This window comes from Leptodactylus fuscus, chromosome 2 (genome assembly GCF_031893055.1).
Source record: "Leptodactylus fuscus isolate aLepFus1 chromosome 2, aLepFus1.hap2, whole genome shotgun sequence".
Taxonomy (NCBI): Eukaryota; Metazoa; Chordata; class Amphibia; order Anura; family Leptodactylidae; genus Leptodactylus; species Leptodactylus fuscus.
Window position 1 is genome coordinate 134,249,662 of NC_134266.1, and position 16,054 is coordinate 134,265,715.

General features: G+C 40.5%; 1 protein-coding gene across 2 annotated transcripts in view; it reads right to left on the reverse strand.

The window, feature by feature from the left end:
* The window catches only part of RIMS3 (regulating synaptic membrane exocytosis 3), a 107,791-nt gene that overhangs the window by 14,828 nt on the left and 76,909 nt on the right, over window positions 1-16,054 (reverse strand). For both annotated transcript variants that reach the window (XM_075264711.1, XM_075264709.1), the window contains exons 3-4: window positions 12,714-12,855; window positions 9,175-9,287 (exon numbers count right to left, since the gene is read on the reverse strand). In XM_075264711.1, coding sequence (XP_075120812.1) covers window positions 9,175-9,287; window positions 12,714-12,855 — 255 coding nt within the window. The remainder of the gene's footprint in view (window positions 1-9,174; window positions 9,288-12,713; window positions 12,856-16,054) is intronic.

A 16,054-nucleotide genomic window follows, 5' to 3' on the forward strand; every position in this document is an offset into this window, starting at 1 on the left:
TTGGTCCCAAGGGGAGGGGGCAATTTGCAGCAGGAAGATTGTCTTACCAGAAATGACTCTCTAGAGTACAGCCATCTAGGCTTGGGGAAATATTAGGGAAGAAGTGTTCAGATCAGCCCCTATAGCACCAGCTTCATAATGAAGATTGCAGTTCATCGGGCTTGTTTCTATCTCTCTCTAATAACACCACGTTACTACTCCTAGATATTTTACTTAATATAAAGCATTTGGGTTCTAATGTTCCCAAATGACTATCAGATACTCAAGGCAGCGATGTATAGATTTACACGACATGCCGTAAACCCTAAATTTACTGACAACTTTGTCACATAAAACAAAGGTAGACTCAGGTCTGAGAAATGTTATGCTGCAGCTAAGTTCCAAATCAGACATGCCAGTGGATATGCATTCGCTACTGCACATACATACATATATATATATATATATATATATATATATATATATATATATATATATATACAGTCCTATGAAAAAGTTTGGGCACCCCTATTAATCTTAATCATTTTTAGTTCTAAATATTTTGGTATTTGCAACAGCCATTTCAGTTTGATATATCTAATAACTGATGGACACAGTAATATTTCAGGATTGAAATGAGGTTTATTGTACTAACAGAAAATGTGCAATATGCATTAAACCAAAATTTGACCGGTGCAAAAGTATGGGCACCTCAACAGAAAAGTGACATTAATATTTAGTACATCCTCCTTTTGCAAAGATAACAGCCTCTAGTCGCTTCCTGTAGCTTTTAATCAGTTCCTGGATCCTGGATAAAGGTATTTTGGACAAACAATTCAAGTTCAGTTAAGTTAGATGGTCGCCGAGCATGGACAGCCCGCTTCAAATCATCCCACAGATGTTCAATGATATTCAGGTCTGGGGACTGGGATGGCCATTCCAGAACATTGTAATTGTTCCTCTGCATGAATGCCTGAGGATTTGGAGCGGTGTTTTGGATCATTGTCTTGCTGAAATATCCATCCCCGGCGTAACTTCAACTTCGTCACTGATTCTTGAACATTATTCTCAAGAATCTGCTGATACTGAGTGGAATCCATGCGACCCTCAACTTTAACAAGATTCCCGATGACGGCATTGGCCACACAGCCCCAAAGCATGATGGAACCTCCACCAAATTTTACAGTGGGTAGCATGTGTTTTTCTTGGAATGCTGTTTCTTTTTGGACGCCATGCATAACGCCTTTTTTTTTATAACCAAACAACTCAATTTGTGTTTCCAAAATGAAGCTGCCTTGTCCAAATGTGCTTTTTCATACCTCAGGCAACTCTATTTGTGGCGTACGTGCAGAAACGGCTTCTTTCTCATCACTCTCCCATACAGCTTCTATTTGTGCAAAGTGCGCTGTATAGTTGACCGATGCACAGTGACACCATCTGCAGCAAGATGATGCTGCAGCTCTTTGGAGGTGGTCTGTGGATTGTCCTTGACTGTTCTCACCATTCTTCTTCTCTGCCTTTCTGATATTTTTCTTGGCCTGCCACTTCTGGGCTTAACAAGAACTGTCCCTGTGGTCTTCCATTTCCTTACTATGTTCCTCACAGTGGAAACTGACAGGTTAAATCTCTGAGACAGCTTTTTGTATCCTTCCGCTGAACAACTATGTTGAACAATCTTTGTTTTCAGATCATTTGAGAGTTGTTTTGAGTAGCCCATGATGCCACTCTTCAGAGGAGATTCAAATAGTAGAACAACTTGCAATTGGCCACCTTAAATACCTTTTCTCATGATTGGATACACCTGGCTATGAAGTTCAAAGCTCACTGAGGTTACAAAACCAATTTTGTGCTTCAGTAAGTCAGTAAAAAGTAGTTAGGAGTATTCAAATCAATAAAATGATAAGGGTGCCCATACTTTTACACCGGTCAAATTTTTGTTTAATGCATATTGCGCATTTTCTGTTAGTACAATAAACCTCATTTCAATCCTGAAATATTACTGTGTCCATCAGTTATTAGATATATCAAACTGAAATGGCTGTTGCAAACACCAAAAAATTTAGAACTAAAAATGATTATGATTAATAGGGGTGCCCAAACTTTTTCATAGGACTGTATATATATATATATATATATATATATATATATATATATATATATATATTAGTATGGACATTATGGATCTCTAGGATGTGTTTCTGGCAATTTAGATGTATGTTTGCACACACAGTGCAATAATTTAGTCTACAGAAACTTTATAAGTTACCTGAACAGCACTGACTAGCAGAACACTAGAGAAGAAACTGCAGGGAAAGTGCTGATTCTACAGAATCTGTAACGCAATTGTGATGGGCATCAGAAATATCAATAGGGATATAACTTAATTCACACCTCCACCCACAAATGAAAATGTGGACCTCAGTCCTTATATTTTGCTGACAATTCTGCCTTTGAAAATAAGATAGATGCATGCATAAAATACAGTAAGTGTACCCGCAAATATGAACATTAAAAAAAAACTGTTTGGGTAATTGTGTGGATATAATTCTACACCTAGCATACAATAGAGGCAAAAATAATGTGTCAATCAGTGCAAGTACATATATTTCTTTAAAAAAAAAATAAATCTTTTTTTTTTTTTTTTTTTTTAAATGCTGTACAGCTGCAGTGTTAGATTTTTTTTTTTAATTTTAAACAAATTTATTTGTGTATTTCAACAATTATAACCCACGGCTGTGTGCCGTTTATGAGTCCATGGAAAAGCCATGTAAAATTGCATAGGGATGGCTTGCCAGCAGTCATTTTTAAAACCCATTCATTTCAATGTGTTTTTAAAGCAAACCGTCGGTGTCCATAGGCAGCCTCTCCGCAGTGAAACTGTTTTTTTTTTTTTTAGCATGGACACAAAGTCGGAGATGGTTGCTTCCTCGCTTCATGCTCCTTGTATTACATAAGTATGAATTGCAATCGTAAGGAATGAGCTTGAAGACAATGCATTCACAATAAAATCCACTAGGGGGCAGTATTGCATTGAAAGTTATAATGTTGCAAGCTATTCTGCTTCAGTCAGCACTGCTAGGAAAGAGAAATGCTTATTCAGATTATAGTTGGGTTAACTTAGAATATAGTTATAATGCAGTATTCTTATTGCAGTGACATTAATAATACTGCACATAAATTATGGAGATATTTAGTTGACATACACGTTATATTAAATTCATTTATAATACTTCCCATATAAGCAACTACAGGATATGGAAAATGCTGCAAACATTTACTAGCCTACTGTATTCCAATCCTAAACTCCAAGAAATGCCAAGAAGCTGTAATAAAATTTGTAAATATTAGTTTAAGAAGCAACTTCTGGAGTATTAGAAATTACATACTGTACGGTGGATTCGTACACGGCAGATTTTGTTGCAGAAATTTCCACTTCTGTCCCATTCATCTGAGTGTAAACTGCAAAAATTCATGCGGTTGCAACCAAAGTAACCCTAAACAGTTGAAGTGAAGCCGCAGAAATTTCTCCAAGTAAATCTGATGTGTACTTGTTACATTTGAGGAGAATCACACAAATTCTGACACGCACGCTCTTCCTTCTGCTTGAACTAGTTTATGACTGACATAGCATGGGATGGCAATTTTCTTTTTACTATTCCTCTATGGCTGGTAGGATTACATTTACATCCTGTGGATAGCTGACAAATTGGGACAACCCATTTTAAGCAGGCCTGGCAAACGGCTGAAACACTGGGGAAATCTATAACTGATATACCATACGTGACAGAGCTAAAGCTGCTATTTGCAGACTGGGGCTATATCAGAGTCATTCCTGAACAAGGGAGGACCTTCTCCATACTATCTTCATAAAACAACTCATTTATCCAAACCTACAATGATGCATAAGGAATTCCAACCACCAGGGGTGGATTAAGGGTACCATGGACGCCGGGCTGTTCATAAAGCTTAAAGGGACTCTACCATTAAAAACCTTTTTTCTGTGGATAACACGTCGGAATAGCCTTTAGAAAGGCTATTCGTCTCTTACCTTTAGATGTGATCTCCGCCGCTCCGCTCCTTAGAGATACCGGTTTTTACCGGTATGTAAATTAGTTCTCTGGCAGCGATGAGGGCGTCCCCACTGCTGCTCGAGAACAGGATCCTGTGCCGCCTCTATCTTCTGCTCGATCCTCCCCTTCTTTCTTCGTCTTTCTTCGGCGGCTTCACCTTTGTCGGCTCTGACACTAGTAGAGCCGACTGCGCATGTGCGGTCATAGTTCCGAGGCCGCAATTGCGCGCATGCGCAGTCGGCTCTACTAGTGTCAGAGCCGACAGAGGTGACGCAGCCGAAGAAAGAAGGGGAGGATCCAGCAGAAGATAGAGGTGCAGGATCCTGTTCTCGAGTAGCAGTGGGGATGCCCTCATCGCATTTTCAGCACTGCGCCCGCCCCCATCACTGTGAGAGAACTCATTTACATACCGGTAAAAAAAGGTATTTCTAAGGAACGGCGGCGGAGATCCCATCTAAAGGTAAGAGATGAATAGCCTTTCTAAAGGCTATTCCGATGTCTTATCCACAGAACAAAGGGTTTTAATGGTAGAATCCCTTTAACCCTGCCCTTCATGCCAATGATCTCTATGACAACATCCCATAGTGGTCCCTCCATACAGTATAATGTGTCATAGAGGCCTTCCACAGTGTAATGTCCCACTGTGGCCACTCCACACAGTATAATATGCCATAATGGAACATACATAGGATTGACCAAATGGGTTCTTGATATGAATTTTCAAAAAATTTCAGGTTTGACTTTTCTCGTTGAGATTCTTCCAGTCTCCTGAATGATTTTGGGGACCACTGCGGCATGAGATTTAATCTGAAGAGACCCTAGAGTATAATAATAGCAGTTCCAGATTGGATGTGTTCGGTCTGAACAAACCCGAGTGAAGCTCACATGTGCGCTACTCAAATCTTGTGAGGATAATCCAACACATCCTCTCCTCTAATAGACTCCTGTGTCCCACCACAGTAATCAGCTGCATCGGCAGGTGCTGATACAGTTCATTACAAGGTCGGATTATAATCGGGGAACATGTGCTGTTGCCGCTCATACACACATTATAATCCGCCCCTGCCAGCTACAATCTCACTGTGGCTGCTGAAAGAATTTAAAAGGAAAGTACATTAGAAGACAACAGTAAATTCTTAATTTCTTACAACTGGTTTGCAAATATTTCAGTCAACTACAGATTTCTGCTTACTGCAAATCCTTTTATGCAAATAAAACACACTTTATTGTGCTTACTAAGGGGGTGTTCACACTTGCACCCGTGTCTGCCTCGCCGGGTCTCTGTCCTATCACTCCATCCTATGTCCTATCCTGGGGGAAATTAAAGGGGTTGTCCAGGCAAAAATAAGCTGGGGGCAGTGAAAAAAAGAAATTCATACTCCCCTGTTCCCATTGCTCCGGGGTCTTCCCATGTCTCCTGGTTCATCTGCTCCCACAGCGTCTTCCGGCGTTGCGCTGAGGCCAATCAGCAAAGAACCTGAATAACACTATCTGTGACATCATGGGTCCTCTTCCTGAGGCCGCTGACATCAATCAGTGGCTTCAGCACAACGCCAGAAGAGACCTGGGAGAGCAGACGAACAGGGAGGGGCAGGACGGAAACGGAGCAACTGGGACAGGTGAGTTTTTTTGTTTTTTTTTTCCAATCCCCTGTAGATTTAAACTTTAAAAGCTTAGCCTGGACAATCCCTTTAAAGAGGACCTTTCATGGGTTTGGGCACAGGCAGTTCTAGATACTGCTGGAAAGCCGACAGTGCACTAAATTAAGCGCACTGTCGTCTTTCCCGATCTGTGCCCGGGGTAAAGAGCTACAGACTCTCGTGAAATCATTCAGTCTGCTCATGGGATAACAGCATAGCTATAGGAAATTTCAGTATCTCTAGACGGTTTTCTGCATAATCACTATTTCTCTGGTCCACAACTATTACACATTTATGGCACATCTTGTAATGTGCTATAGCTGTCTAAGAAAGATCTGCAATATTAAAAGTAGTTAACTATACCCTCCCAATTACACTTTTCACCCAGGACTCAGACAGTTCATTATTTAGATAATACTAGGGATGGTTTATGACAATGGTCCTTAATCTTTTTTGCATCACGGACCAGCTGCAATCCAGACAATTTTCCCCACGACTCAGGGCAAGCAGCAGGCAGGCAGCACTGTACATTACACAGGCTCATCATACACATGTACCGCCATTTCTAGCTCAGTCAGTCAGTCAGACACCAAATGATCAGAAAAGCCTTATACTGACTACATGGGAGACTACTGGCCAACACTCATACACATTATAGCAGATGTATGAGCATATATTTTAGCACTCCATTCTAATGTGCGCTGGCATACACGCGATACACATTGAAATCAATGGGAGGCTTTGTAACCCATTGATTTCAATGTGTATCGCATGTATGTCGGCACACATTGAAATGAATGGGATCTGTTTTGAAGCGCTGCACTCTGACACGTGTATAAGGCCCCGAGTGGTGAAGCGCAGCAAAAAAACACTTCAGAAAAAACCATAGTGGAAATGCATTGCTTTTTTTCCCGTGTTTTCCTCTGTGGACATTCTGCCACTAATATACCTATACAGAAGATACCATGCCAATTGACATGCTGCTCTTTTCAAAAACACGGGCATTTGTGAAAATGCTGCTTTTCTGTAATGTGTGGATGGAATAGAGTATGTTGCATTATTTTTTTCTGGTAAATTCTCAGAAACAATGAAGGAATCCCAACTGACCTCATTATAGTAATGGGATCTGTCAAATGGCCACACTCTTTGTCAATTTATGTTTTTCCTCCAAAATGGTAAATATAAAAAAACAAAAAAGAATTGATTTGGATCTCCCGTAAAAAAAAATTCTTCCACATATTTAGATTATTTGGGCATGAAAATCAGTAACTCATTGTCAAAACTTTCTCTCTCAAACTATACGCTACTTCTTTTATGAATAGAAACTCGCACAATTGTTTCTAATTTCAGTTTTCCTGGTTTTATAAAAATAATTTGATCAAAATATCAAAATGATTATACACTATTTCTCCTAAGGGTGAATTCACACTGAGTAAACGCTAGCTTATTCTGAACGTAAAACACGTTCAGAATAAGCGGCGTCTAAAGCAGCTCCATTCATTTCTATGGGAGCGGGGATACGAGCGCTCCCCATAGAAATGAATGGGCTGCTTCTTTCACTCCGTGCAGTCCCATTGAAGTGAATGGGGCACTCCCCATTCACTTCAATGGGACTGCACGGAGTGAAAGAAGCAGCCCATTCATTTCTATGGGGAGCGCTCGTATCCCCGCTCCCATAGAAATGAATGGAGCTGCTTTAGACGCCGCTTATTCTGAACGTGTTTTACGTTCAGAATAAGCTAGCGTTTACTCAGTGTGAATGCACCCTAATTCTGTATTTGTTACATGTTTTGCCACTGGACTTGTCACATTTCTTTTTTTTTTTTTAAATCAAAAACATTATCACTAAATTCAACTGGAATTCTAAAGCATTAGCATAAAGTATAATACTTCAATAAAAAATGAAAAAGACAAAAGGGTAGAACTTCTCGATTTTGAGACAGTGATGCTGTTCATACACAAAGGCTCCTTTTTGATGGCAAAACATCAAGACAAAATTTGGTGTCACTTTGAACACAAGACCTTAGAACTAGATATAGCGAGATATCTCTGGATCACCCCATGTAACAAATTTTAATATTTACAGATTTGGAATCTTCTTATGAACCTCCCCATCTGAATCTGGTATAAATGAATAAAAAACATAATTTTTCTCCCAAAATCAAGAAGTACACACCTCTCATATATTCATACCAAATAGATGTAGCACATTAAAGACAAAAATGAAGAGGAATGTTTTACTTTGGAACATGACTTTATGGGATGTGTCACAAAGATCAAAAGACAAAGAAATTGTCTAACCCCGATTTGATCCTGATATACAATATAATACAGTTGCACGTCGAATCCTCATGATAGTAATGATATCATTAGAGCAATTAATAACAAGGGGAATATTCCTCATGCCACGTCAATATATTATATAAATTCATAGGGGCCACACGGTGGCTCAGTGGTTAGCACTGCAGCCTTGCAGCGTTGGAGTCCTGGTGTTCAAATCCCGCCAAGGGCAAAAAACCATCTCCAAGGAGTTTGTATGTTCCTCCCGTGTTTGCATGGATTTCCATCCCATATTCCAAAAAAAACATACTGATAGGGAAAAAATGTACATTGTGAGCTCTATGTGGGGCTCACAATCTACATTAAAAAAAAAAAAAAAATTCATAAGACATTTGACAGCCCTTTCTGTTTTGGAAAAATGAGAAGTTGATTTAAGCTAAGGCCCCACATAGCGGACCGAAGTAGAAATGCATCATGTTTTTTTCCGCAGCACTTTTCACAGAAAAGTCTACAGAGGTTTTCTCTGCTGACTTTCTGTCCCAATTATACCTATAAGGAAAACGCCAGCACTTCTGTAGGTATAACTGAAATGCTGAGATTTACAAAAATGCAACGGTTTTTGAAATCGCAGCATTTCCGATTTGGATATTTTTCTGCAATGTGTGGATGGGATTAGCCAGAATCTCATCCACTTTGCCGATACTGTAAAACACAGCATTTTTGCAACTTGGGCCTTAAACAACGATTTTTACTGATGAACAAAGGAAATTGATATTGTAAAACGTCCTCACTAAATTGGAAAACTCAAATGCAAGAGTTAAATAAGATTGCTGCTAGATAGGATAGAACTCCAAAAACAATGCACAAAATGGATTCAAGCATATCCCCATTGTGCTGGAGATGCAAGAATGAGCTCAGTAACCTATTCCATGTTCTATTTACATGTCATTTAATCAAATCTTTATGGAAAAATATCCCCAATACTTGAGATACATAGATAAGAGCCATTGGGGATTAACCCCATAGTTATCTTTACTTAAAGAAAACTTATTAAGTTCTTAGCATCTATTAAAAGGCGAGACTTTACTGATTCCAATCAAAATCATACAAGAAGCAACGAAGACATTTAAGCAGTAGCACAGAATTATGGTGTTGTAAAGAGGTTTCCATGCAATTCAATGGCATTTGTAACTAGTCCTACTCACCCATGGGAGGTGTAGCCAGAGTCTGTCTTCCCACAATTTGTGCTGGTCCAAGTCCATCTAGAAAATTGCTGAATTGGCTCTCTGCTCCTAATCGTGTTGTAGGGAAGATAAATCTGCAAATGGGAAACAAGGGATTTTTCTGAATATTAATGTGATAACAGTCATACAATGATAATATGGGAAAATGCATATTCAAGTGGATTCCATGGTAGAATTCTCTTTGAGAAAGCAAGTGTCATGGAAACTCTTAGATTTAATTTTAAAGATCTGTATTAAAACAAGAACATCAGGAGAGATTGCCTTTATATTAGGTATACTCAATGATACTGAAGACCAAGCTAATGCTAACAAACAAGTCCTGTCTGTTTTAGTGATTACATAATAGCAAATCTGGAACATTTCTTCTACATTTATCATTCTTTTATTAATGGAAATTTATGAATAAATAGACAATTGAGTGTTATTAGTTAGGGATGTATCCCATTGTCTCAGTTTGTGCACAGACACAGCCAGTTGTCAATTTATTCATAAATTTCTAGGAAGAATAACAGAAGAATGACCTGATACAGATGTTCCAGAATTGTAACTTCATGGGAAATATAAGTATCAACTAAATAAATATGTAAAAAAAAAAGTGACAGGTCTTCTTTAAAAAAAACAATCATTGAAGATCAGTGGAAGAATCTTTTACAATATCTTAGCCTATCCTCCTGATAATACGCAAATGTCAGATAAGTGATATACTCCAAAGAGATAAAAATATTTTTCTTTCAATTTTGTAACACAAATTTTTTTTATTTTTTTTTGCATTTCCAGGGTTGTCACATTAAAGGGGTATACCCATCTCAACACTTCTGGCTGTTTCACAGGATAAGCCGTAAATACCTGATAGATGAAGGTTCGCCACTGCAAATTTAGCCCCGCCCACTTTTGTGTTGACTCCGCCCACTCGTTAATTTTTCATGTGCCCGCACACTGTATAATCCTCCTACAGTCACCCGTAAATTATATGTCCCCCCCTATCTCTCCCCCAGTTTCATATACACCCTTCATCTGCCCCCAGTTTCATGTCCCCCTTCCATCTCTGCCCCCAGATTCATGTCCCCCATCTCTGCCCCCAGATTCATGTCCCCCATCTCTGCCCCCAGATTCATGTCCCCCATCTCTGCCCCCAGATTCATGTCCCCCATCTCTGCCCCCAGATTCATGTCCCCCCATCTCTTCCCCCAGATTCATGTCCCCCCATCTCTGCCCCCAGATTCATGTCCTCTCCATCTCTGCCCCCAGATTCATGTCCCCCATCTCTGCCCCCAGATTCATGTCCCCATCTCTGCCCCCAGATTCATGTCCCTCCATCTCTTCCCCCAGATTTATGTCCCCCCTCCATCTCTGCCCCCAGATTCATGTCCCCCCATTTCTGCCCTCAGATTCATGTCCCCCCCATCTTGGCCCCAAGATTCATGTCCCTCCATCTCTGCCCCCAGATTCATGTCCCCCATCTCTGCCCCCAGATTCATGTCCCCCATCTCTGCCCCCAGATTCATGTCTCCACATCTCTGCCTCCAGATTCATGTCCCCTCCATCTTTGCCCCAAGATTCATGTCCCTCCATCTCTGCCCCCAGATTCATGTCCCCCATCTCTACCCCCAGATTCATGTCCCCCCATCTCTGCCCCCAGATTCATGTCCCCCATCTCTGCCCCCAGATTCATGTCCTCTCCATCTCTGCCCCCAGATTCATGTCCCCCATCTCTGCCCCCAGATTCATGTCCCCCATCTCTGCCCCCAGATTCATGTCCCCCATCTCTGCCCCCAGATTCATGTCCCTCCATCTCTGCCCCCAGATTTATGTCCCCCCTCCACCTCTGCCTCCAGATTCATGTCCCCCCATCTCTGCCCTCAGATTTATGTCCCCCCATCTCGGCCCCCAGATTCATGTCCCCTCCATCTTTGCCCCAAGATTCATGTCCCCCCATCTCTGCCCCCAGATTCATGTCCCCCATCTCTGCCCCCAGATTCATGTCCCTCCATCTCTGCCCCCAGATTCATGTCCTCTCCATCTCTGCCCCCCAGATTCATGTCCCCACATCTCTGCCCCCAGTGTCATGCCGTCCCCTCCTTCATCTGCCCCCAGTGTCATGCCGTCCTCTCCTTCATCTGCCCCCAGATTCACGTTCCACCTCCACATTAAACTTAACTTCTCCTCCGCTCCCTCGCCGCTCTCTGCGCGCCTCTCGCTGACACATGCGGCTGAAGGAAGGAGCTGACACAGGTCAGCTCCTCACTTCGCCGCTGCGTGTCTCTCTCGCTGACACATATGCGGCTGAAGCGAGGAGCTGACACAGGTCAGCTCCTCGCTTCGCCGCTGTGTGTCTCTCTCGCTGACACATGCGGCTGAAGGAAGGAGCTGACACAGGTCAGCTCCTCGCTTCAGCCGCATATGTGTCAGCGAGAGAGACACGCAGCGGCGAAGCGAGGAGCTGACCTGTGTCAGCTCCTTGCTTCAACTGCATATGTGTTCAACTCAGATCTGCATCCTCTGGACGCAGATCTGAGTTGAAATCGGGACATACCTCCCTCCAACCGGGACCGCGGGACATGTCACCCAAATCGTGAATCTCGTGAATTTCCCGCGGAAATCGGGACGGTTGGGAGGTATGTCTATCTATACCTTCATATACATTACCTGGAGAATTCAACTGGGTCATACACTTATCTAATGTGTTTGACCAACTTTTAAACAATGAAGCCTTATGTAAGGGAAATGCTATAGGAGCAATTCCCCAGTAGCTGCTGGTGAACCCTTGGGAGAGGGGCACCACAAGACAGTGAACCCTGAGCTGAATCCCCCCCTGTCCCTTCCTGCTTGCCTTGCTTGATAATAAGTGTGTAGTCTTTAATTGTCTGAACTCAATGTCCTCCACCAATCAGAACAAGTGCATTGTCACTTCCAGGACTGAATAATTGTTTTCCTCAAGATGAGACAATAAACTTGGTGGTTACAAACAGTCTTACAAGAGGTGATTATCAGTGTGGTTACAGAAAGTGTCTCAGTGACAGCCCAGACTTTGCAGTTACACATCTGAACAGAAACTTAGGTTCAGAATGATCAACCCCTTTATGCCACAAAGCTAGCGTAGAAGGATGATACTGTGGTGGTGCCAATTTGGTGCAAGGTCCTTTTATGAACCAAATGTGCACCATAACCCCTGTTATACACCTCGCTTGCCATTTTGACAGAGTGTGAGTATAGCAGGGAGGGCCTTAGCCTAGGCGCCCCTCTCCTTTGTTATTGCTGTCATGTCCATGTCAGGATGCTGCATGGAACTGAATGGCAATACATCAGAATATCACAATATTAGAAATTGAGGGTAATGAGGTTTTACTCTGTTACATATGCATACATTACACATATGTATTGTAATGTTAATCAGTAAATAAACACATATTGCTATGAACAATGTAACTTGTATTTGGAAGATGTAACAGAAATCAGAAACACAAGAAATGAAATAAAACAAAGCAGGCGATGAGACTTACGTGCCATCAGAACTGTTACTGTTTGTGCTACCATCTGTGGATTCCCGACTGCCTTGTCTAGTCACCCGATTTCTCATCTCCACAGCAATACCTGTTTCTGTGCTGCGCCGAATATTACTACGCAGTTTCTTTGTTGTACCATCTGTGAACAAAAATGAGACAGAATTTCTTTATAGCTCAGAGTGAATATGCATAGGACCTCATAATATAACTGTATTGTAGCAGTTTCAGATATCTTACACTACCTTAATGATTTTAGTGTTCTCTACCTGATCTCATATAACAAAATGTAATTATTTCTAGAACATGTCTTGATCTCAGCCCGGTCAGAACAGATTCGTAAGACACGCAGAAGAGACTTGAGCTTGACACTTCCTTCAGCAGTTTACAGAATTTAGCTACATTTTTAAATAACTTACATTATTGCAAATGGAAGAACAACAATGTTCAACTGCATATCAGTTACAAAATAAGTCTGTGAATTATGATATTTGAGTATTTTGTTTTTCTAGGCGCTTATCTGTGTAAACATAATTGTCATCTCATCTATTACCGCTAATTGAGGTGTTTGTGAAGTGAGAATAGGCGAGGCATGCTTTCACCCTCTGTGGTTATTAGGAAGAGTCTGGAGTGGCTGTGTCACTTGTTATAAATTTTATTTTATATGTTGGAGAGACATTAGTGTAAATGGGATCCATTAGTGTTTAAGTGCTTTCTTTTCAGCACAACCAGAGCTTGGTCTTCTAGGGGCACCGTCTGGAGATTTATTCTTACATGGAGTCGTATGTGTTACAGTCAGTATGAATTCCTATATTATCTTATTAGTGCTACACACTGTACGATACCAAATGTTTATTATAAGGTTCTTTAGCAATTCAAATCATTACAATATTACCAATATCAACTATACAGTAGTTAAGATTAATTATGTGGAAAAGTTATGTGAAAACAAATTATAAGAGAAAATCTTACAGTTATTCCTCTTAACAGACTGTAAAATATCATACAATTGTGCACTAAGAAGTCCATAGGAATCCCCTAACCTAAATACATTTTATTGTGCAAAAGCAGAATACTGGGTGCCAGCTCTTATAGAAAAAGCAATTTAAATCAATACCAAAAGGCTCACAGTCTGCTCTTTAATCTCTGATCGCATCAGTATCATTTAATGTATAATAGTACGGTATTAAAAGAGCTTTCCGAGATATTAACATTGATGACCTATCCTGAGACATTGATATCAGAATGTGGGGAAGAGTTAATAGATTCAGTTCTCTGTTTGGGATTCTTATCTATTAGCTAAAGTAGAGACTTACACCAAAGAGACAAATCCATACATTACATGGACAGTTCATTGATTTGGATGAGAACTGTGTAATGCTTCTTTCTTCCATGTGGTGGCGCTACAGGTATATTGAAACCTTGATACAGGGTTCTCCAGCAGAATAAAAGTATCTATTAGGAAGTTCCAGGAGTTGTACACCATAGGATAAGCCTTTCATTACATCAAGAGGACTCTTGATCAGAATGAATTGTTACTAGCAAAGTATCAGATTCTAGTCTAAGGGATAAAGAAAATCAGTAACATTAGAGGGCAAGTTACCTTTGGATAATGAATATAAAAGAATAGATCTATAGATCAAATCAAAACACACAAGAGTCCGAAAATAAATGAAGAAACAAAGACTATAAATCTATGGCGAGTGAGCAGCAGGTTTTTGGATCAATGTACACTAGTGCGCTCCCTCAAAGGAAAAAAAAAACTGTAGCTGAGGAAGAGCACCAGTGCATATAGATTTAGAGACACTGGATGTATTCACTAGAATTATTTATGTCCATTTGTGACGTCAGGCTTTATTCAATGTAGGCTGTACATTATCGCCTATCAGTGCTGACCACTATGAGAGCAGACTGTGATCTTTTGCGATATAGATTTTTATTTTCACACCTGCTGATCTAGTCTTGACCGTTCTACAACTAGATAGACATAGGCTATATGGATAACATGCTATATTCAATTAGCGTACTCCACTTACAATCCAGTAAAAACTAAGTGACCCTATATGAGATCATGTTAAGATTACTCTGCATATGACTTATACCAGGTAGTGGTTTGGACCACGAGTAAGCTGATCCATACCTATGAACTGATTATATTCCATATGGCATGACCGCCAATGGACTGGTGTTATACAGCTGCAGTGACTAGAATTAGTCTTGTTTTACTCAAAGAGCCAACCAAGGCGTTGACTAGACACGACTGATCTGACCATCAGAAAGTCCACAATAATTCAGATTTATCTATATAGTCTCCTCCGTAGTGCTGACTTATCTATTACTTTTACTATTTTATTTGGTTATATGTTGCGGAGACCTGTATTTTAACTGGCCAAATTAAAAGATATGTTTTATTCATTTATTTTTAGACCCCTATGTATTTAGATTTGATGTTTCATTTTGCGATTCACTCACATTTGTGCTAGATATATTGTTAGTTGTAGCTCTCCACATACTTAGCAAGGATGCTGATACCAAATGTCTGATGAACCATGATATATGCACATGTAGACTTGGGGATTAAGGTAGCATATTGGAGTCTGACGTGAAATTAGTTAAAATTCTCAGTCTCCTTTTCAAGATCTGACATTTCTCTGCCACAAATAATTTAACCCTGGATCTAAATGCCACAAGAGGCAGAGATCCATGTTGCTTCTTTCATACCTTAAGGAGACCAAAGAATCCAGTACCCCCCGCTAACTTGTAGCCTATGATGAATTATTAAGCAGCTTCCTTTTATCTGCTGTAGATATACCCTAAATGATATGAATAAAGATCCTCCAAAGGCAGATGATGTCAATACATCAATTACGTCCGTGCATCTGTCACCCAGAACTGTGTGACCAATCCGTAACTCTGAAACTCCAGCTTCACAATTCATGTAAAGCAGAAAAATCAGGTTATAAAAATAAACATTCTATTTATATATCAGGCTTCTAAAGCCTTCGAAGCATCTTCACTTGGTCTGTTAGCCAATGCAAGCTTGGAGATCTTGTCTCCATGGAGACGCAGTCCTCTGGATCATATCCACTAAAGGTAATTATATCTTCTTACAGATGGGGACAGTGGTACACAAGTGATGCCGCCTGGCCCAGGCATACACCATTATTGCTGCCTATCTGCCTGCAAGATGAGTTAAAATAAAGGTTCACTCCCAGAGAACACTACAGTTAACCCTAAGGATTCCACAACAATAAGACATCCTCATTGATTGTATTGTCATCATTCTTTGACATTCTGAATAAACAAAGAAGGGAGAGGAAGATTGATAGATGGATAAACAG